The sequence below is a fragment of the Mercenaria mercenaria genome, chromosome 8, assembly GCF_021730395.1.
Source record: "Mercenaria mercenaria strain notata chromosome 8, MADL_Memer_1, whole genome shotgun sequence".
NCBI lineage: Eukaryota > Metazoa > Mollusca > Bivalvia > Venerida > Veneridae > Mercenaria > Mercenaria mercenaria.
Genome location: NC_069368.1, coordinates 29,108,654 through 29,131,148, shown reverse-complemented (window position 1 = coordinate 29,131,148; position 22,495 = coordinate 29,108,654). Strand labels below are relative to the sequence as shown.

General features: G+C 36.7%; 1 protein-coding gene across 1 annotated transcript; it reads left to right on the top strand.

Moving 5' to 3' along the window:
- Positions 1-506: 506 nt before the first annotated feature.
- On the top strand, positions 507-8,932 carry LOC123566673 (putative amine oxidase [copper-containing]). The gene is made up of 4 exons (XM_045360977.2): positions 507-643; positions 5,224-7,140; positions 7,453-7,632; positions 8,554-8,932. Exons 2-4 carry the CDS (start codon positions 5,230-5,232, stop codon positions 8,848-8,850), a joined length of 2,388 nt encoding a protein of 795 aa, XP_045216912.2. The 5' UTR covers positions 507-643; positions 5,224-5,229; the 3' UTR covers positions 8,851-8,932.
- The last annotated feature ends 13,563 nt before the right edge of the window (positions 8,933-22,495 follow it).

Here is a 22,495-nt window from a genome sequence, read left to right as displayed (position 1 = left end):
AACGAGGATGTTTTAGTTTTTGTTGTCAAACGTTTATCACCCGTTTGTTTATTCCAGACGTTTTAGTCTATTTTGTGATTTTTCAAATAAATGGGCTGAGGTCGTAAAAGGAGTTAATTTACATGATGTCATTGTTTGGTTTTGTTAAAATTGTTAGATGACTTCGACAACATATATTGTTTGAAATGTACGCTAAATATCAAGAAAGTATTTTAGTTATAAATATTAGCAAAATAATAAAGTGCGTGTAAGTATCTTGATCAGTATATATTCTATCATCTCTCTCTCTCTCTCTCTCTCTCTCTCTCTCTCTCTCTCTCTCTCTATATATATATATATATATTACAAATTAGACAACTCACTGGCCTGAGACGTTCCTTTGAATCATAATTAAAAGACCGGAAAATGTGTTACCATCGTCCATATTTCTCTACTAGTTCTTCGTAAAATTCTTGGAACCATTTGATCCGATAAAGTTGACATTTCAGGTAGAGCAGATACCTGCTCTTCACTTTAGTGTAACAGTTGTATTCATCCATAATGTGTTATTTATAACATAACATCACGCACACTCTGTATCATTGTATGTTTCGTTCGAGGAATAAATAGTAAATTTAACTAGGTGGATTTTACCCGCTGTCAGGTATGTTTGTATATGCTGCTTATTGCTAGAAATTGGGTTAATTAAAAACATCAGCAAGCAAAGACTGATCTTAATTCTCATTTTACCTAGACTTGTCTGAATTCTATTATACTGAGAAAAAAAAAACGAGTCAGACGTCAAGAACTAATTCAGTTATTCATTCATTTACCATGTTTACAGTAGATAAAAGTATGATTTGAATATAATTGAGCCGTGCCATGGGAAAACCAACATAGTGGGTGTGCGACCAGCATGGATCCAGACCAGCCTGCGCATCCGCGCAGTCTGGTCAGGATCCATGCTGTTCGCTAACAGTTTCTCCAGTTCCAATAGGCTTTAAAAGCGAACAGCATGGAGCCTGACCAGACTGCGCGAATGCGCAGGCTGGTCTGGATCCATGCTGGTCGCACACCCACTATGTTGGTTTTCCCATGGCGCGGCTCATATGGCTATTTAGTTGATGGGTGGGTTCAAAACTTGATTTTGCTTACCTGCTTACATGCATTTCATTTTCCAAATTTGATACATATATAAAATAACTTGTTCGACATATGCAAAACCTGTTTTAATACTTTAATATAGTTAATTTGATCAAGCGAATAATTCGAACGCCGTAAACAGTTTACAAGAAGTAGAAAGAAATGTCTATTTCTTGCTTTAACTTCAGATCATTTAATAAGTACGACTGTACTGCTAACTATGGTAGGCTTATTGTATAAATGCTTTGTCAAAATGGTAATAATGGCATTTATTACAAGTCCAGTGTATCATGAAGTCGTGAAATGATGTCACCGATCGGGTTATTTTTAAAATTTTAAAATCTTATTACGACATATAGTTCAAGGTGACGTACGCTAAATTTCAATCATCTTACAAAATGTTGGAATATGGAAAATGTAGTACATGTATAACACAGTCATACCTGCATATGCAGGACCATCCCGAGCCACATATTCGTGTATTTTTAAGGCCACAAATACGTGTATATGTAGGGTCACACATTCGTGTATATGTAGGGCCATACATTCGTGTATATGTAGGGCCACATATACGTGTATGTGTAGGCCTACACATACGTATATATATATGGCCACACATTCGTATATATGTATAGCCACACATTCGTGTATATGAAGAGCAACACATACGTGTATATGTAGAACCATACATACGTGTATATGTAAAGCCACACGTACGTGTAAATGTGGGACCTCATATTTGTGTATATAAAGAGCCACACGTACGTGTATATGTAGGGTCACACAAACGTGTAAATGTGGAGTCACACATACGTATATATGTAGAGACACAAATACGTTTATATGTAGAGCCACACATTCGTGTATATGTTGAGCCATACATACGTGTATATGTAAAGCCAAACATACGTGTATATGTGGAGCCACATACTCGTGTATATGAAGAGCCACACGTACGTGTATATGTAGGGTCACAAATACGTGTATATATAGGGTCACACAGACTTGTATATGAAGTGCCACTCATACGTGTATATGTAGGATCAAATTTGTGTGTATATGTAGGGACACACATACGTTTTTTTGCATATCTGTGAATGCATATAACAACGTATACGTGAATATGTAGGGCCACATATAGGTGTATATGTAGAGACTCAATCATATATACGGTAGACAACATGTAAATGGAGGGCCACACATTCGTGAATATGAAGGGAGGACTATGCATACGTGTTTATGTTTTTGTTTAGTTTAGTTTTGGGTTTAGCGGCGTTTTTCAACAGTATTTCTGTCATGTAACGGCGGGTAATTAACCTAACTAGTGTTCCTGGATTCTGTACCAGTACAAACCTGTTCTCCGCAAGTAACTGCCAACTTCCCCACATGAATTATCAGACGTGGAGGCCAAATGATTTCAAACACAATGTCTTTTATCAAATTGTCACGGAGAACATACGCCACGCCCGGGGATCGACCCCGTGATCTGTAGACAAACACTCTTTCTTCTGAGCTATGCGGACAGGCTACGTGTATATGTAGGGCTACGCATTTGCTCATATGTTTGGTCACGCATGCGTGTATGTGTAGAGCCACACATGCATATACAGTCTAAACTCGGTATCTCAAACTCGCTTACCTCGAAATTCCGCCTAAGTCGAAGAAATTTTCAAGTCCCGTCAAATTTTCTTCTTTATATATGTAATTCAACTCCGGTTACGTCAAATTTTGACTTATCGAGACTCCGGGTGTCTCGAAAGGGATTTTCAGTCCCGTCAATAAAATTCAAGTGCATTGTATACTCGGTAAGTCGAAGTTTGAAAAAAATATGCGATAAAATTTCACAAATCTAATTGTGAATGTGGTTGATTTTTAACACATGTCCATTGTTATTGCCTAACCAGAAAGCCGTGATGATGACATATCAAAGGTGCGGCGATTATCAAAGTGAGGTGATATCATACTTATTTGCACGTGTCATAATGTTAATTGTTTGATGTAAACATTAGATTTCTTAAATCAGCGGTCATTTGAGAAGTTATGAAAATTGCATTTGTTTTAAACTAACGAATTAATTAGTTTGAACAGCAGGAATCTTTACTAAGGATTAACTAGAGGTAATCACGATGAGACTGTATAAAATATTAACTTCTAGGGAGAAAGTATCATTCGTTCAAAATGTCAGATCGAAATGTTGTCAATCCTTCGGGAGAGGAACGTAGTACAAAAAGGAAACTTGACTCAAAAACATTTGGTGGTAGTGGAATTTTTATTCTTCGAAAAACTGAAAACTTTGATAAACACAAACTGTACAGAATCGTGTGCGCGTTAAAAACCGACAGTGTATACACGACATCAAGGAAACAGTTTTTTTATTTTTTATTAAATATTTTCGTAACTTAACCAAATTTTTCCATCATTTCGTCTATGTATGTTCCTCTTCATAACTCGAATTTCGGTTATCTCGAAATAAAAAGAATGACCCCTTGAAATTCGAGATACCGAGTTTCGACTGTATTTGTAGGGATCGAACTCGCGACCCCATAATCCGTACACCAACGCTCTCCCTACTGAGCTAAGCGGGCGGGCTACGTGTATTTATAGGGCTACACATTATATTTGCTCATATGTTTAGACACGCATGCGTGTATACACGGAGCCAAACATGCATGTATTTGTAGGGCATACGTGTGTATATAGGACAACACATTCATGAGTATGAAGTGACACAAATTCGTGTATATGCAGGGCCACGCTTAGTAATGTTATTGACCACATCAATAAAGAATCTGATATGCACGCTAGAGCCTCAGATTTAACAACGAATTGTTTTTGCACCGACGTTTATTTTTTATTTGTATTACTTTTACACACAGGCACCAGTATCGGACCTGGGACAAAGAATATGGCCTTCTTTTTCATCCTAAATGAGTTGAAAATAAAAAACATGTAATGAAACATGACCCCCCTACAAATGATACATATGTCTAATGAAAGCCAGAGTCTCGAGAATCGAGCCTGCGAGCAATGGGTTCACTTCCCGGGCCGTTGTGAAATAAATTCTCTAGACATTTGAACAAACTACCTATCACTATTTCACATGTACATTTAGCTACAAAATGAGACCGACCCCAAGTCTATAGCCCTCCTCGTTCATGAAATATCTATCAGAAAATGTGTGACTTTCTGGTGCAAGTTCCAGTTAGATAGAAATGTGGCACAACGAAACGGTACGAAAGCACGGACTAAAAGATGTTTGTCAGCCTAGCAAGGGTCAAATTCATTTGCCATTAATAACAAGTATTACTAAATATGTAAATCATGGCCACTCACCACCGTCAGTAGCATCTACTATACGTGATATTTACTTTTTTATTTTTCCGTCGGTCTTTCAATTGCATTATCCGCCATTGAAACCAATACGATAATATCCGAGTAATTTTGCACGAACGTTGAGATTCTGTCGGAGGTGTGTCGCTATTGGCCAACCAGAAATTGCGTTTAAAAATACCTTATGAATTCTGTTCATTGGCGTAGCATTCAGTTGAAAGACCGTGGACTAATTTGAAACGCCAATATCGCGTGTTTGAGATGCAACTGACGATTGTGAGTGGCCGTAGTTTATGTATTTATTTATACTATTTAGTATTTTTTATTGAATTTGTGCCGTACTCGGCGGAGAACCATACTTTAGTCTATGTTTACGTACCGATTCTTTGTGCCGCATTTTTATCTACCAGGGACTTTCTGCAGGAAATCACTCGTTTCCTGATAGATATTTCATGAACGGGAAGGGCTAGAGACTTGGCGTTTCATTTTGTAGCTAAATGTATACAGGAAAAAGTAATAGGTAGTGTGTTTAATTGTCTAAAGAATTTATTTCAAAACGGCCCGGGAAGTGAACCCATTGCTCGCAGGCTCGATTCTCGAGATTCTGGCCTTCAGTAGACATATGTATCATTTGTAGGGGGATCATATTTCATTACATATTTTTCATTTTCAACTCATTTAGGATGAAAAGCAAGGCCATATGCTTTGTCCCAGGTCCGATACTGGTGCCTGTGCTTTTACAGGTACAATGTATATTATTTCAAATTTCAGTTCAGAATGTCCGAATCGGAAACGACTTCACAGTACAACCGTACATTCAGCAGATGCCGAATAGCAATCATCGTGCTATGTGTGATAATCGTTGCCTTGCTTATAGCATTTGCAGTTGTGATTTCTCTTCTTCATGAAAGATTATTCTCCGCACTTGGCGACAGAAGTTGTCCATCACGTGACCATAATATCAATCTTGATCCCCCGGATATTCTGCCGCCGTTTCACGATCTTACAAAAGACGAAATCATGTCTATCAAGCAGTTTTTATACGGACAACCAGATTTAAATCTAGCTCATGCAAATGACATTCGCTGCAACAGAAGCTTCATCTACACAATGGAACTAAATGTTCCAGAAAAAGAAGAAACATTAAAATTTCTCGATAGAGAAGAATTAAGACCAGTTAGAGAAGCTAAAGTAATAATATACAGAGGCGATAAATCCGATCCATTTGTACAAGAATTCATTGTAGGCCCACTACCATATCCTAAAGAGAAGAGATCAGAGACACAAGGACCATTTCTTTTTCGTCCTTTATCAACACCAGAATACTTCGGGGCAATTGACATAATGCGAACTGAGATACAGAACAAAATGAGTCACATCGTAGAAGAAAGTTATGGAGGAAAAGTTGGAAATTGTTCTGAGAAATGTTTAGAATTTCAAATGATTACACCAATTTCTCCAGTGTCACATGGTGAGCCAAAAGCAAGGAAAATATGGTTCTGGCTTGCACCAGTTGTTGAATACTGGAGCCTTCATCCCATAGACTTTTCCATTCTCATGGACCTTACGAGTAACAAGGTTGAGGAGTTCACAATTGATAAGATATACTATGGAAATCAAATGTTTAATACTGTGGATGAGCTTTTAAGAGCATATGAGTCCGGCTCTGTTACAAAAACCCAAATACCATTTCCCTCTATAAGTAAGGAATTGTATTCTTCAATGCATAGAAGAGGAACTTTATTTCCAGAGGAGCCGTTACTTCCGCCGACAGAATTTGAACCAAGTGGAAAAAGATATTCAATAAACGGCCGCCATATTAAATACATGGGTTGGGACTTTGATGTCAGAATGTCCACCATATCCGGCCCACAAATATTTGACATAAGATTTAATAATAAGAGAATTGTTTATGAATTGAGCTTGCAGGAAATTGCTGTATTTTACTCTGCAAATAGTCCTGCTCAGCGTGTTGCAGACTATGTAGATGGCGTAGCTTTGATTGGCTCAAGGGTAAGGTCACTTGTTTCCGGTGCGGACTGTCCCTATCACTCAACGTTTCTGAGTACAGACCTAGTTCTTGATTACAGTGAAGAACCAGTCCATTTTGATCGTTCATTCTGTGTTTTCGAGCATAATTCAGGTGTTCCACTGCGAAGACACCTGTCTTTTCAAGGATATAGGGTATTTTATGAGGGCATGATGGATATTGTTCTAACTGTGAGAACAATAGCAGCAATAGCTAATTACGATTACATTGTTGATTTCATCTTTCACCAGAATGGAGCACTTGAAGTTAAAATGATTTCAACAGGTTACATCTTGACCTCATTTAGGCATCCGCCGGAAGACAGTTACGGTTTCCGGTTGCGCGATCACATGATTGGGAATATTCATCACCATATGTTTCATTTCAAGGTTGACCTGGATATTTATGGACAGAAGAATCAGTTTGAAACTATAGAAATAACCCCAGAACAAGTCGATAATACTAAGTGGTCAGCACAAACTACGACAAGATACCACCAGACAAGAATTGTTCGACACCAAATAAAATCTGAAAAAGAGGCAGCTATGAAGTATAACTTTGACAAGCCAAAGTATCTGACTTTCTACAACAATTTGGCATTATCGCCTACCGGTGTACCAAGAGCATATAGACTACTCACAAGAGGAATTTCTAAACAGGTATTGCTAACAGTAATACAGAAATTATTTGCTTGGAATGGGATAGGAAAAGCGAAAAACTGCTGTAAATGATGATAAAAACTAATGATCAATCATAAAAATAATAACACTAAATTAAATAATTAAAATAACAGTAAACACAACTGTAACAATTATTTGACAGAACTTAAATAAATCTACAAGAATATGAAACTTTTAGTAAGATATATATTATAAAAAAAGAAAAATCTTTAAAAAAACACTAATAACTTGTAGGGCTTGACCATTATCGAATATATGTTCTTATAACATATATGTAATGTTTAAATATAGATGCTCAAACAAGGCACAGGACAAGAACCATCTGTATCCTGGTCACGGTACCAAGTTGCTGTAACCAAATACAAGGAAGAGGAAAAACGTAGCAGCTCCATGTATGCTATCTGGGACGCCAAGGACCCTGTTGTCAATTTTCAGAGTTTTATTGACGACGATGAAAACATAGCCGACGAGGTAGCTAAATCTTGTGCACAAAAAGCCGGCTGGGCAATAATTTGGAACCCGAAGGCCCAAGGGCCGATTACCCTGATAATATCCCGAATTTCATATATTTTTCGTGAGAAAACGTTCTCTTTATGTCAATATTTCCTTTCCTAGTTCGGGTAATTGTCACAAACTTTGGAAACAAATACAAGATCTGTGAGAAATGATGCAAACATAGAGGAAAAGAACTGTCCTTACAGTTTGCGTTTCTATGTACAGTAGAACCTCGCATTAAGACCACATTTTTCCAGAGCAAAATCATTTCTTATCTATTTCAATAATTGTAAACACTTTGTAAAAGACGAACCCTATATTCACCAATAAGACCACCTGTTTCAGTCCCAAATGACCCCATAACTTCACCAAATAGATCACTGTTTTGATCTGTCAAGTACGGGAGAAAGAAGAGAAATAAAATCCTGTATGTTGTAAAATTATGCCATTTAGTATTGTGTTAAACACAAAGGAATATTGTCATGTTTGGCATGAACTTTCTACCTTAAATATTGCCTAGAATATTCAGGAAATCGTTTTAAAAGTTTAGAAATGATCAACAGTCAGTTTATAAATATATACATGCATTTAATTTAAAAAAAGATATTTATGAAGTATTTTTGATTCCATCAAAGCTTAACACTTTCAGAAGTATTTTATTCCTAGTAGACTTAAATGCAATTTCAAGTATATGTATCCAGTATTTTAGACAACTTAACTATTTCATTCGTTGTATAGATATTTGGTTATTGAAACTTTTAGTACATAATTACATAAATTATTTTACAAACTTTGCCTCCTTTATATATCATACAGCATAATATTCTCATGGGCATTTTTGTATCTTAATGCATTATACAGTTTGCAATTAAAACACCTTTCTTTTTTAATTTTCAGGATCAAGTGACATGGGTAACTTTGGGCATACATCATATTCCACACACGGAGGATATTCCAGTGACCCCAACAGTTGGCCTTGACCTTGGATTTTTTCTTTTACCTTACAATTATTTCGATGAAGACCCCGCTATGGGATCTGGTGACGCTATCAGGATAGAGCCCAAAGATCAAGTTGACTTGAATAAAGGGTTGAAAATAGAAACTTACGGAAAGTCTGAAAACTTGCAGTGTTTTCCCAGACAGTCGACATTTATAAGTCATTTAAAGGAGAAACCTGAAAGCATTTTTGGATAGTGGAAGGACGTCGAAATAATGAATTGTATATATTTGCGTAACTATAGAAAACTAGATTCGATAAAAAAGCCAGACACTTTTATTATTTGGTTGTATTCTTTGCTTCCAAATTATATTCTTTTAGAATGAATTAACCTTTAAAACGTCAGCCTCTAGAAGTTATGTTCACATTTTTCTATTTGTATGTAGTAGGAACTTTGTTTTTTCTTGTCAAAAGCTAATGTACCGTTTCTGAATTAAATACATACATATGTTTCATTGGTGACACCTTAACAAGACTTTGGTCATATTTCCCTATGTGTATATCGTGGAAATAATGAAAATATTCTTTACAAAAGCTGCATGCTGGTCCAGTTATGAACACAGATAATCCTTAGGTGACCTTCTACCAACATTGTTCAAGTAATTCTGTCGTCAAAAAGCATGACCACCAGAGGGCCTGGTCACCTTTCTCTGTATGTATACTCAAAAGTGTTCATAGAGTTTTTTCTTAATTTGCCTGATATCCATAATAGAAATTATATGATGTTTGGTACCACTGTTTAGCTTATTCAATTGCCTACAAACCCAAGTAATTTTTTTTTAAAATAGCTGTTTCTATAGATGCACAGAATTCGATTACAAATGTCAAGGGTCAAAATGAAAAATACGCAAACTGTGATATTGATGTTATTGTAAGTAGTGCAGCTTGTCATGATTATTTGATTAATACTGGGTATGGCCACCAGTTTGTCGGATAACCTGAACAATACGGCTTCCCATGGAACTGGCGTAACGTTGTACGACGTGTGCAGTAATGTTGTTTCATTCGATATGCAGAGCATTTTGTAGCTCCTGTAACTAAATTTTGTTGACGACATGTCTTGACCTAATTCTACGACCAAGAAGATCCCAAATATGCTCGATAGGGTTGAGGTCATGAGAAGCGGTAGGCAAGGCAAGACGTTAACGCCGTTTGCATTTAGGTCATGCTGCGTCAGCTGTGACCAGATCAGTTTTCCTGTTTCCTATGATCCAGCCCCGAACCATAACATTGCCCCTGTCAAACCTGTTTGGCGTCAGCAAATGTAAGTACATGCTAAATACAATCAGTAACTGTGAATAGATTATGGCTTTTACACGTTAGAATAGTGAATTGTAATTACTAAGTATCACGTACCTTGATGTTCTGTCTGATTCATATAAGTGTCGTATCCCAGTTGCGGTTTAAGTGGTTATATTGGACCTCTATTCACAATTACTGATTGCATCTAGCATGTACTTACATGTACGCACATTTTATGTAATTCAATACAACACAGTAAAAAAAATCATCCTTTGTTAAATTGTCTTATGAGCTGCTGTCTTGCAAATATAGACGTGGCGCTGATGTAGGAAGTGATCATCACCTAGTTACAGCCAATGTCAAGCTTAAACTGATGAAAACAGCAGTGAAATTCAACACAAATAGATTCGACACTGGCAGACTCAGAGATGCAAAAACAAAACAGGACTTTAAGCTATTAGGCCCCTAATAGTAATGTTTAAAAATGGCATTTGCTTGGTATATTCTTACAGTTGACCGTGCTTCGCACTTATTTGCAAATTTTTAAAAACTTTTACCGTGCCGTTTTTTATAAATTTTGTGTAATTTATCGTATTTCCTAAAGTTCAAGTAGAGACAAATTTCAAAGTAGTGGCCTTTATCCAAAACATTGTCAGAGAGAATTTATTATTCCATTATTTTTTATGAAAGAAACATCAAACTATTGGTAAACAATCATAAAACTTAAAATAAAAACTGTCGATATCATTTTTTCTAGGGTGCCTCGAGTAAATTGATTTAATCAGAAAGAATTCCAACTCCAATATTGAAAAATTATGGTCGAATCCTGTGGGTCTGTTTTGAATTTTGCTCACTTCATTCAAAAATAACCTTGCGGCAGAAGTAAAACCTACCTACATTTCTTCCACAATGTGTAATCTAAAGAATGAAGGCAAAATAGAGAACTTTTACCGCATGTAACTCTGTATTTTTAAAGATGTCTAACTTTACCCCTTCTGTTTTACAGGTAAATTCACTTTTAACAGCATGAAATCGCATATCAAATGAATTGTTTTCCATTTTTGTACAATAAATCAATAACAAGTCTTGAAAGAAGTAAAAACTTACTAGAAAAAAAGGAAAATAAGGAAAAAAAATTTGGTCCCAGTAGGGCTTGAACCTACGCCCCCTGAAAATTGCTGTCAAAGTAGGTTTATGGTACGAAATGAATACTCTTCAAAAAGGAGTTACTCTATTATGGGCCTAATACCTTAAATTAGAACTTAGAAACAAATTCCAAATATTACAAAACAATAACATAGAAGATGATGTAAATGAACAATGGCAAAATGTGAAATCGACTTTTAAAAACACAAGTGAAAAAAAAACACTCGGATTCAAAAGACAAGTACATAAAGAATAGATTACACCTGGAACATGGAAAGTTATAGATAAAGAAAAAACCTAAAGAAGCAGATGTGTAACACACATTCAGAGAGATTGAAAGAGAGACTGAGAGGACATTACTCAAACAGCAATAAAGAAGTAAAGAAAGCCACAAAGAAAGATCAACAGAATTTTTTTTAGGGGGAATGGCAAGGGAAGCTGAGAAAGCTGCTTCAGAGTAAAGAATAGGTGATGTCTACCAAATCACCAAGAAATTATGTGGAAAAAAGAGAAACGCAAATATGCCAATAAGAGACAAACAAGGGACACTGATCACATCCGAGGATGAACAAGACAGGCGATGGAAAGAGCATTTTGAGAAAGTTTTACATCGCCCAGTCCCAGTAAACACAGCGGATATAACAGAAGCAGAATCTGATTTAGACATTGATGAAGAAACTCCTAGGAAAGAAGAAATATGCACAGCAATTAAATGTTTAAAGAACAATAAACCCCCCGGAAACGACCAGTTGCCAGCAGAAATATTTAAAACAGACCCTGCTCTAGCAGCAGATATTCTCCATTGGCTATTCTGTTAGATCTGGCAAAGTAATGTTATACCAACTTCATGGTCTGAAGGCAATATCATTAAAATACCAAAGAAAGGAGATCTAACTGATTGTAATAACTGGATGGGTATTACCCTGCTATTAATACCCAGCAAGATATTTTGCAAGATCTTGATTGACAGAATAAAATCAGCAGTAGACAGCAAACTAAGAGACGAACAGGCAGGATTCAGAAAAGGAAAGAGCTGCTGGGATCAAATATTTATTTTGAGAAACATAATAGAACAGTCCACCGAATGGCAACGAAAACTAATCATAAACTTCATAGATTTTGAGAAAGCATCATCCTTTGCCTACCTTGGTAGCGTGATAACATCAGATGGCGTTGCTGACAAGGATATCAAAGCCAGATTAGGAAAAGCCGGAGGTGCCTTGTAAAGCTCAATAAAATCTGGAAGACGAGCAACATTAGCAAGGACACTAAAATAAAATTATATAATAGCTGTGTCCACAACGGGTGCCTCAGAAAGATCCTCAAGATATTTGGCCCAAAATAATAACAAACAAAGATTTGCATGAACAAGCCAATACAACAGACATGAGAACCATTCTAAAACAAAAACAATGGCGATGGATTAGCCATGTCTTAAGGAAACCACAGAACAACTGACAAGAATAGTTCTCCGATGGACTCTGGAAGGGAAAAGAAAGCGAGGACGCCCAAATACAACTTTGAGACGCACAACAGAGATGGAGAACTTGGCATGACCTGGGGAGAGCTAGAGAGGAAAGCATAAGACAGAGAAGAGTGGAAAGCTCTAGTCCTTGCCCTACGAGCCTCCGGGCACAACAAGGACTAGGTAGGTAGGTAGATAGGTATCTTGCAAATATAAAACGTCACAAATGAAAACGGTTCGGCTATCGAAATGTTTTATGATTGCTTTTCTTGTACATTCGAATCGTATCAAACTAGTAACTCTAACGCAGTACAGAGTGACCCGAATAGAGACCAAATTGTTTTAAAGTTCCCCGTATGATACTGTTATCGGCTTAAACAAGAAAAAATTGGCAATAAAAGGTTCTTGTACTTGTGCTTTGCAGTCGCAAGTAAGAATTAATAATTCTAAAGCCTTGGCTGTAATAAATTTGGTCGAACTTGTACTGTTTTTACAAAAACCGTTGGAAAAGTGGACTTGAGCAGTACTTGAACTATTTATCTCCATATAAAGCGTTCCATAACCTTTTTACGGCGTCAGGCACAGGCACAGTGTAAATTGTCGGGAGGATATAAATAGCGTGTTTACATATGCTTGCATGCAATATTTCCAAAGTAAAAGAAAAATTCACTTTCTGGCAAAAATATCCTCCCTAAGGTGATGATTTGTCAATTAAATCTGCCATATTTACCTGATATACAAAATTTTCTCACTTAAACCACCAAAAGACACCATTTACGTCTTACATCCTGCTGAGCATTGCGAGTTTTGAAAAAATTCAAATCGCTGTGTGTTTTTCTTAATTCTAGAAGTCGTAAGAAAGTAATGAGATTATTTGACCGATTTCACATTTTATAAGACGCTGCACGGGCAAATCATGCAAAAAGCTTGTATAGGACGTTACGTTACATTTGACCCAATCTGGGCGATGTAGCCATTGATCAACACAGTGGCAGGCGTGCGTCACATGATACACATATGAAACGTTTATAACCGGTCATAAAAAGAAACCTGCACACTTTCATTTGAGTTTGAGTATACATACAACTGAGTTAACTCAAATATACTCTTGAAATATTTCGAAATAAACTGCACACCACGGCCATTCTGTATGAACGGCGAATTCACAACTAAGGATAACAAATGATAAATATGGATTTTTTCTGTATTAAAGTAAATCTCACCTTTTTTAAATAATATACCGCATAAGGGGTATTCAAAAATGTTTGTTTTTTGATGACCTTAAATAAGACGAATATGAAACTTCGTAGAATTAGTCATAATGGCAAATGTATGACAAAATATGTATACATATATTCTGAAATTCCCCTGTGTGGTGTTCCATTGAATTATCAACCATCACACAATAAATTCTCCAAACCAACTACCTTCATGATTTTATTTTCATACGTTGGGCGCATTATGAATTTATACGAACTGATTTTGCTTGTGAATTTTCTCTCCAGACACAGTTACACCTTCTGAGCTGCCGGAACCTCGTTTAAATTCAAATGTTTGAGATAAAGAATCCACTGGCTCTATGAAGCAATGCAAGTAGCTCACAAGACTTCTGTTTAGTTGAAGATGTACAGGGAATTCCCAGATGTACGCGTTCCCTGTAAAATGGTATTCGGTTAGTGTAATATGTGCTGGAATTGTTTGAAAACGGTCGTTTCATATATTAAAATTCTAATCCATTTTTACTGACCAATGGAGTGATACATGTTGTGTGAGAAATATGCATGATTTGCTGATAGATCATTTTAATAAAAAGGAAAAAAAAACTGATAAAATTTTACAATGCGGGCCTCCGAAATTAAAGTCTCACCTCAACAAAAGCGTACCCTAGGGACAGCCATATTGATTAGCAGGAGCCAATTAAATTCATTGAAACAAAATGCAATGTTCAGTGATGTTAAATATACCCAGTATAGAAAAACTCTAACGGTTCTAATTTATTCAATCAATGAATAATTATATTGAACCCATTTTATTTCTGAATAAAATACATTCTATTTGAATTATTTTATGATTTTTTTCGGAGATTGGGATGGGGGTTGAACGGATATCTTATTCTTTTGACTCAGTAATTTTGCTGAATTAAAATTAGTGTTTGAATCAATATTTCTATCAACAAATATTATAGGCGTATAGAACAAATGTTTCGATCTTTCTTTAATATATCTAAACCCATTCCAATTACATAATTAATAATAATAATAAATAATTAATAGGCCCGAATATGCGTACATGTATGTATAATGTAAAGAAATGTCATTGCAACACAGTCAATATATAATGGTATTCGTGTAAAATTATTTCGTAACTAACTTGGCGCACTAGTTGCAAACACCCATTCAGGAGTGCCTTGTGTATCAAAATGTGGGACTGTAACAATCATGTAATTTTATTTTCAGACTGTAAGAGAGTCTAAATTAATAGTTATTCAACACTCTGGCGAAATAAGTTTTCATTAAAATTATAATCCAGTTAATAGTTAGTCAATTGTTAGGGCTCTTGAACTGGAACAAAGTATAATTTAGTGTAATCTTTGTGTTGGTGAATGTTCGGAATGTATGATCCGAATATGTGTGTATAGTTGTCACATAACGGACAGTCGAAGAACAATTGAATAGATAACGAATTTTGAGATAAAAAGTTACCCGACATGCAACAATTCCATCATAATTTTCATGGATGGGTGGTCGTCCCGTTGACAACATACTGCACACGACCAAGACTATAGACGTGTCACTTAGTCAGTGTAACAGACGTGTGTTTAGACGCATGTATTCCCATTAATATATGCATAAACTTTAAAGGCACTCGCTACATTTTTTCCGGACGGGTCGATATTTACCCCCAACACCGTGCCAATTTGGGTGTGTTTCTAAGTAGCAGGGTACACTTCGAATTTTGGCCCCGTCAATATTTGTTATAAATAGAACTTCGTGATTTTGGATGTCTGTAAATTAAGGTGAGAGATAATGATTATTAATTCTTTAGGAAATTTATACAGCCGAAATAAAATGGCCACCCTGATTCTGCTCATAAGGGAAGTGCAATATTGCGACTCGCTACATGTAAGACCGTCCGTGCCCAAACATTTCGCATCTAAGTGTACTAGAACCTCTTCTTCGATATTCTAAACTTTCTGGGGACTTAAAACGCTATCTGACGGCACAACAGCTCAAAAAATGTTACGGTGAGGACACATAAAAGCATAAAAGTCAATATACACGCATACGATTTTTTTTAGATTCTAGCTCCAGTAACAAGGTTCTGGTACAGTAAAAACATCATTTTTATCGTTATTAACACATAGCGCATATTTGGCCCACCAGCTATGCATTTCGTCAATCAGGGGGATGTTCGGACGGTGGGAACCCAATGAAATAGGAAAATAGGGGGTGGGGACCTTTTATTTTTGCAAAATGGTGCATAATTGCCCTTATATCATTCCTAATGATAAAATACGTTAAATCATGTCAGAAAATGGTAAAAACAGATTATTGTACGTTCTTTGTCTCGTAGCGACAATTTGTAAATTTTGGCTAAATTTGCGCATTAGTGGTGGGCAAGTTTAGATTCTCTCATACAGACTTCTATTCATGCTATTGAAAACATTTTTATTTGGTTTAATTTGCGAAAGACATATAAAAGTTCAGAACTAGTAAAACCGTCTTTTGTTCATTAACTAAAAAATCTTAAGGTAGCAGGGTACACTTCGAATTTTGGCCCCCGTCAATATTTGTTATAAATAGAACTTCGTGATTTTGGATATCTGTAAATTAAGGTGAGAGATAATGATTATTAATTCTTTAGAAAATTTATACAGCCGATACATGGTCAAAGGGAAATAACTAACAGGGCCTTTGATTGGTTGAAAAAGTATATGGTATTCCGAGACAAATATTTAAGATGTAAAGTGGTCTCTCATTGGTGAAATATCTGTTGAATATGTTTGAAAACTGTTTTATTTCTTAAATTGAAGTTCTAAGCCATGATTAATGGAGGAAAAAATATTTGAAGGTGTATTTTGTTTGAAAATTTTGCTTGTTTTAGTGATATAGTATTTTCATGAAATGTAAACAAAAATTAACTGCCGGACTGGGGTTTACTGACTTGCGGGTGAAAAAAGTGCACTAAAATGATGGTCAACATGTATATTTCTGGCTGTTTTCTTTTAGGTCTTGAATAGTTCTTTCATCCTGGGTAGGTGGCATCAAAAGTTTAAATGTTAGGAAAGGGCTATAACCCAAAACATTACAATGTAAGTCTATGGGAAAACTGTTAGTTCCCTTGGTCAAAGGGAAATAACTAACAGGGCCTTTGATTGGTTGAAAAAGTATATGGTATTCCGAGACAAATATTTAAGATGTAAAGTGGTCTCTCATTGGTGAAATATCTGTTGAATATGTTTGAAAACTGTTTTATTTCTTAAATTGAAGTTCTAAGCCATGATTAATGGAGGAAAAAATATTTGAAGGTGTATTTTGTTTGAAAATTTTGCTTGTTTTAGTGATATAGTATTTTCATGAAATGTAAACAAAAATTAACTGCCGGACTGGGGGTTACTGACTTGTGGGTGAAAAAAGTGCACTAAAATGATGGTCAACATGTATATTTCTGGCTGTTTTCTTTTAGGTCTTGAATAGTTCTTTCACCCTGGGTAGGTGGCATCAAAAGTTTAAATGTTAGGAAAGGGCTATAACCCAAAACATTACAATGTAAGTCTATGGAAAAACTGTTAGTTCCCTTTGACCACATGTAAAATTCTGATGTCAGTTGGAAAACTAACTGCTGGTAGCTTTGTATGATCAATGAGACACCTTTTCGCGGAAACATTCAAATCACGGAAGGGTTCTGTGCTTGTTGATTGATACTCGGGAACATTTTCGCTATTTTGTGAAAAAACGAGCTGGATAGGCCCCCATTCCGTTTATATCCTGACGTTCAGTAAGGACTATTAAATTGAGAAATGCAATAAAATTGGGCATTGTTCTTGCAGCGGGATCATTGCAGGCTGTTCAAAAAGTGCAAAATTGATGATTTTGGCATGCTATTTTTCATGGATGGTGTAAACCTTTCGTTTTGATAACTTTCTTTATTCTTGTATGAGAATCCTGATCTTGCCATTAATTAAAAGCACAAAACATGCCATTAACAGTCATTAACTGTTTTCTTCCAAAGTTCTTTTTTTTCACAGGTTTTATCTAGCAACTCTTTGGGATCCTGCAGGTCATATTTTCAGAATATTCGCTTCACAGCTATGAACCAACTGGCGCTGGACGGAGATTTCACTGTTAACTGTCGGCGTGCCACTCTCTTTTCTACTGCTTTTTCGGGTTGTAGACAAATGTTTTTGAACAGTACAAGCGCTCTTTTATCGATGTATGCTTCTACAGGAAGAAAGTCCGTTATAGTATATACTGCTACATCAGAAGTTTTACTCGGAAGTGTTAATAGCTGTTTAAGAAGTATTTTTGATATATTTCAAGTTTATTCAAAAGTCCTTTGTTCGGAAGAATGATTTCTAACCCGTATAGTAGAATTGGTAATACATAAGTTTCAACAATGTGGAGTGCTGTTTGGACATCTACGCCCCCCCCCCCCCCCCCCCCCCCCCCCCCCCCCCCCCCCCACACACACACACCGTACCATGCAGTCCCGCTGACATGAAGCTATAAACAGTTCTTCGTGCTTTCTATATATTCTGGTCGACATTTGTTTCCGCAGTATTTCGAAGAGTTGATCTTTTAAGTCCAAGATGTGTACTTGAGTGTGAATTTGTCACAGGTTTGTCATATATAAAGTATGTGTCAGGACTATAAGTTTTTCTTGAATTCGGTACTACTTTCAGAGCTTCTGTTTTCTTTGGTTGGAAAACATAACGTTCTAGGTTCGAAAAATCCTCTGCCATACTTCTGTTTCACACTTTAAGTTCGAGTTCAATGTAATATCATCTGCACACGCTCTGACGTTACACTTTATGTTGCCTATGGAATACCCTTGAGAAGATGTTTCTAACCTATCTAGTAATGGGTTTACGTATAGTTTATACAAGTCGGTGCTTAGCACGCCACCCCGACTCCTTGAAAGATATTGAATGGTTTAGAGACTGTATCCGACCACTTGACAACGCTCATTGAACCTTTGTGAATATCACTAAGTATTGTCCAGTGTTTGTTATCTATTCCTGCATGATACACTCTACGAAGCAGGTGACTAGGGCTAACGACATCAAACGCGGCCTTGGCATCCAAAAATATGAATTCTGTTGGTTCGTTGTTGTCTTTCGATTCGCGTATTGCTTCTTCTACCAATAGTGCAGCATGTAAAGGTGAAGTATTCGCAGTGAATCCTCTTTGATACATATTTTGTTTTTGGTCCAGCACTTCAACAATTCGTTCTTTTAAGATTGTTTCTAGTACTTTTTCTAAAACTGGTAACACAGTGATACCCCTATAATTAACTGCATCTGTTTGTATACCTTTATTTTTAAATATAGGAGTTAAAAAACCGATTTTAAAACTAGATGGTACATGACCCTGTTCGAATATCTTGTTCAGTAAAGTCAGGATGGAATTGTGGAGTTCCTCACCACCATGTATTATACTCTCGGTTGTAAGACCATTATAGTCTGGAGCTTTACCCTTATTTATTCTAGAAAACGCTTTTTTTCAGTTCTTCCATAGTGATTTGAGGAATGTCTTTTTTTTGGCAAAGAAGATCATCGATATGCCTGATTTCAGAATTAAACGGTTTATCATATTTTTCATCATAATTTGGATTCATTGATTCAGTCGCCAAGGTCACAAAGTATTGACGAAAACCATTAACAATTTCATCTTTTCCACAATACGAGTTCCCGCCTACATTCAAGTCATCTATCATGCTTAGTTTTGTTTTCCTTTGCTTATTTACCAGTTTATGGAAGAGTTTACTGTCCCTTATTCTAGTTTCCATGACAGTTTCTCTGTCACGCGGTCTACGCTTGGCCTGCTCCTGTCGTACTTTACTTCTGAATAATTTCTTACAGTTTTTCATCTGATTAAATAAAGGATTATTAAATTCTGTTGGTTTCTCTGCATTTGCCCATTCTTTGAACGTACTTCTTAAGGTTTTAAGTGCTGTTGCGATTTCCTGCGTCCAGACATTCAATTTAGATTTGGAATTTAACTTTTTAATTTTTACCGAATAATCATCCGCTGTACTTTTAACTGCTTGCATTAATTTTACAGAATATGATTCAATGTCTTCAGCAGTTACTAGTCAAGTCATTAATGTTTAACACCAAAAGTTTCTCTTGCAATGATCGAGCATACAGACTATGATCGATCTTGTTCCACATAATTTTCCTAATTGTTGATCTTTTTTTTATCTAATTTTCCAAGGGTCTCTGTTTTTTACATACTTTGCATTTCACTTCCATTAGAATGTGATAATGGTCTGACATATTCAGCTCAAGGTATTTCAAGATTCTTTTTTTCCCAGACATATTGGTTGGCAATTATATACAAAGAAATCAATCTCCGTGAATTCAACTCCGAGAGGTGAAATATATGTTTTAACCGAAGTTTCATATTTTAAACTATGTTCTTTTATTAGGTTTAACAAGTAAGATGTTCTCCTGCAAGACTGCAGTTGTTTCGATAGATCAACATTCAGGTCTCACCCTATTATTAGTTCGTGAGAGCACTGATATTTCATAATAATTTCGTTTATTTGGTCCACACATTCACAAAGTTCAATTTCAGAGTCAACATTGCCTCTCGTCGGTAAATAGACGGATAGTAACAGTATTGGTTTACCTTCAGTTTGCACCTCGACACCCTGAATTTTCTGGTTACCTTCATTCACGGGAGTAACTAGGAGATCTATCTGGCGTTTCCAGAGAACCGCAACACCTCCATAACCTCTCTGGATATATGTTGGTGGGATGGGGTCGTAGAAGTCTATCTATCTATCTTCCGTAACCGTCGAACCCCTTGCGGGGACGTAGACGTTTTGCGCGTCAAAATCATAAAGAGAAAGAATATAGTGATAAAAATTTAGAGTGGAAGAAACTAAAAAATAATTTTGGTGAAATAAAAAGGTTAAAAACTTGAGTTAGCAGGATAATTAGGGCGAGATATGTTCAAGGCTGCAAACTGCGGCACTGAACTGTTCTAGGGTAGGGAGGTGGGCAACACTGGGGGGAAATTGGTTCCAATGGTACACTGTTCTCGGAAAATAAGAGAACTTGTCATAGTCAGTGGTTACAGTAATTAACCTATAACTTAGGGAATGGCCATAGCGGACACATCGGTCATTGGGGTAAGGTAATATACGACTGGGATAGCAACCAGATCATGATGAATCTTATAGAAGAGTGATAACCTAGAATCTATACGCCTTAAATCCAGTCGACGAAGGTTTAGGGAGTGTAGCATATCTGTTACACTAGAAGTACGGCCGTAGTCAGTCTTGATCCAACGGGCGGCTGTCCTTTGGACGCTTTCAATTTGGTCTATCTGGGTTTGGGTGTGGGGCGACCATACCTCGGAGGCATATTCAAGCTGGAGTCGGACTAGAGTCTGGTAAGCAATGGTTTTAATGGGTTGGAATTTGACCTTAATGTTTCTTCGTAAGAACCCTAGGGTTTGGTTAGCTTTTTTGGTTGACCTATTTATGTGATTGTCCCATGATAGGTCATTTGAGATATCCACACCTAGGTATTTAGCTGAGCTGACCGATTCAAGTTGGACTCCATGTAGGGATAGGATGTTTCCTTCTAGTGGCGTGGATCACTTAACACTTGGAGGGGTTGAACTCCATATCCCACTCCAACTCCCACTTTTCTAGAAGTTTTAGGTCATTTTGGAGAGTGACAGATTGGTCTGCAGATGACAATGTTAGATATATTGCCGTGTCATCTGCAAACAGACGGACTTTGGAACTGATGTTTTGTGGGAGGTCATTTATGTAAGCTAGGAAGAGCAGGGAACCAAGTACAGACCCCTGCGGGACACCTGATGATACTGGGATGGCATCAGAGGTAGTGCCATTTAGGACTACTGACTGGATCCTATTATCTAAGAAGAAGCCTTTGACCCATCTTAGTGTGTTACCTCTGACTCCATATTCATGCATTTTTAGTAGGACTTTCTCATGGCTAACCTTGTCGAAAGCCTTACTAAAATCTAGAAGTATAAGATCTACTTGTTTCTTATTGTAAACTGAGGTGACCAGATCATTTACTAACATAACTAACTGAGTAACGCATGACCTTTTTTCCCTAAATCCATGCTGTAGGTCATACAGAATACCATGTTTGGTGAAGTGCTTAACAATTGATGAGGAAACAATGTGTTCAAGAACTTGCATAGGACACATGTTAATGAAATTGGCCTATAATTTACTGGATTTGACCTATCACCTTTTTAAAAATGGGGCAACATATGCGAATTTCCACTGGATGGAAGTGAACCTTCCACCAGGGATTTCTGGAATAGACCTCAAGGATGGGAGATAGTTCTACAGAGAGTGTTTTAAGTATTATAGGCTTGATTTTGTCAGGACCACTGGCCTTATGGGGGTTCAGGTTGCTGAGAAGTTTCTCAATACCATTTGTACCTATCCTAATATCTGACATAGTAGGGACTGAATTACCATCTGAGGTTAGTTTCATTTTACTGAGCGAGGCGAGGTTTAGTGGTGATTTAGGGCTAAAAACAGACTGAACTGTTTGTTTTAGTACTGTTGCCTTAGCTTGACATCCATGGAGTTTATTTCATACTTAAGGGGAGGGATAGAGGAAGATTCCTGTCTCGAGTGTTTAATGAGCGAGTACAGTTTTCTTAGTATTTGGTTATATTGGAGTGAGGCATCAGTGTTATCAGGTTTAGGAGTGCTCAAGATACTGGCTATAAGCCTCTTGACCTTTTTCCGCACTAGATGCTTTAAGT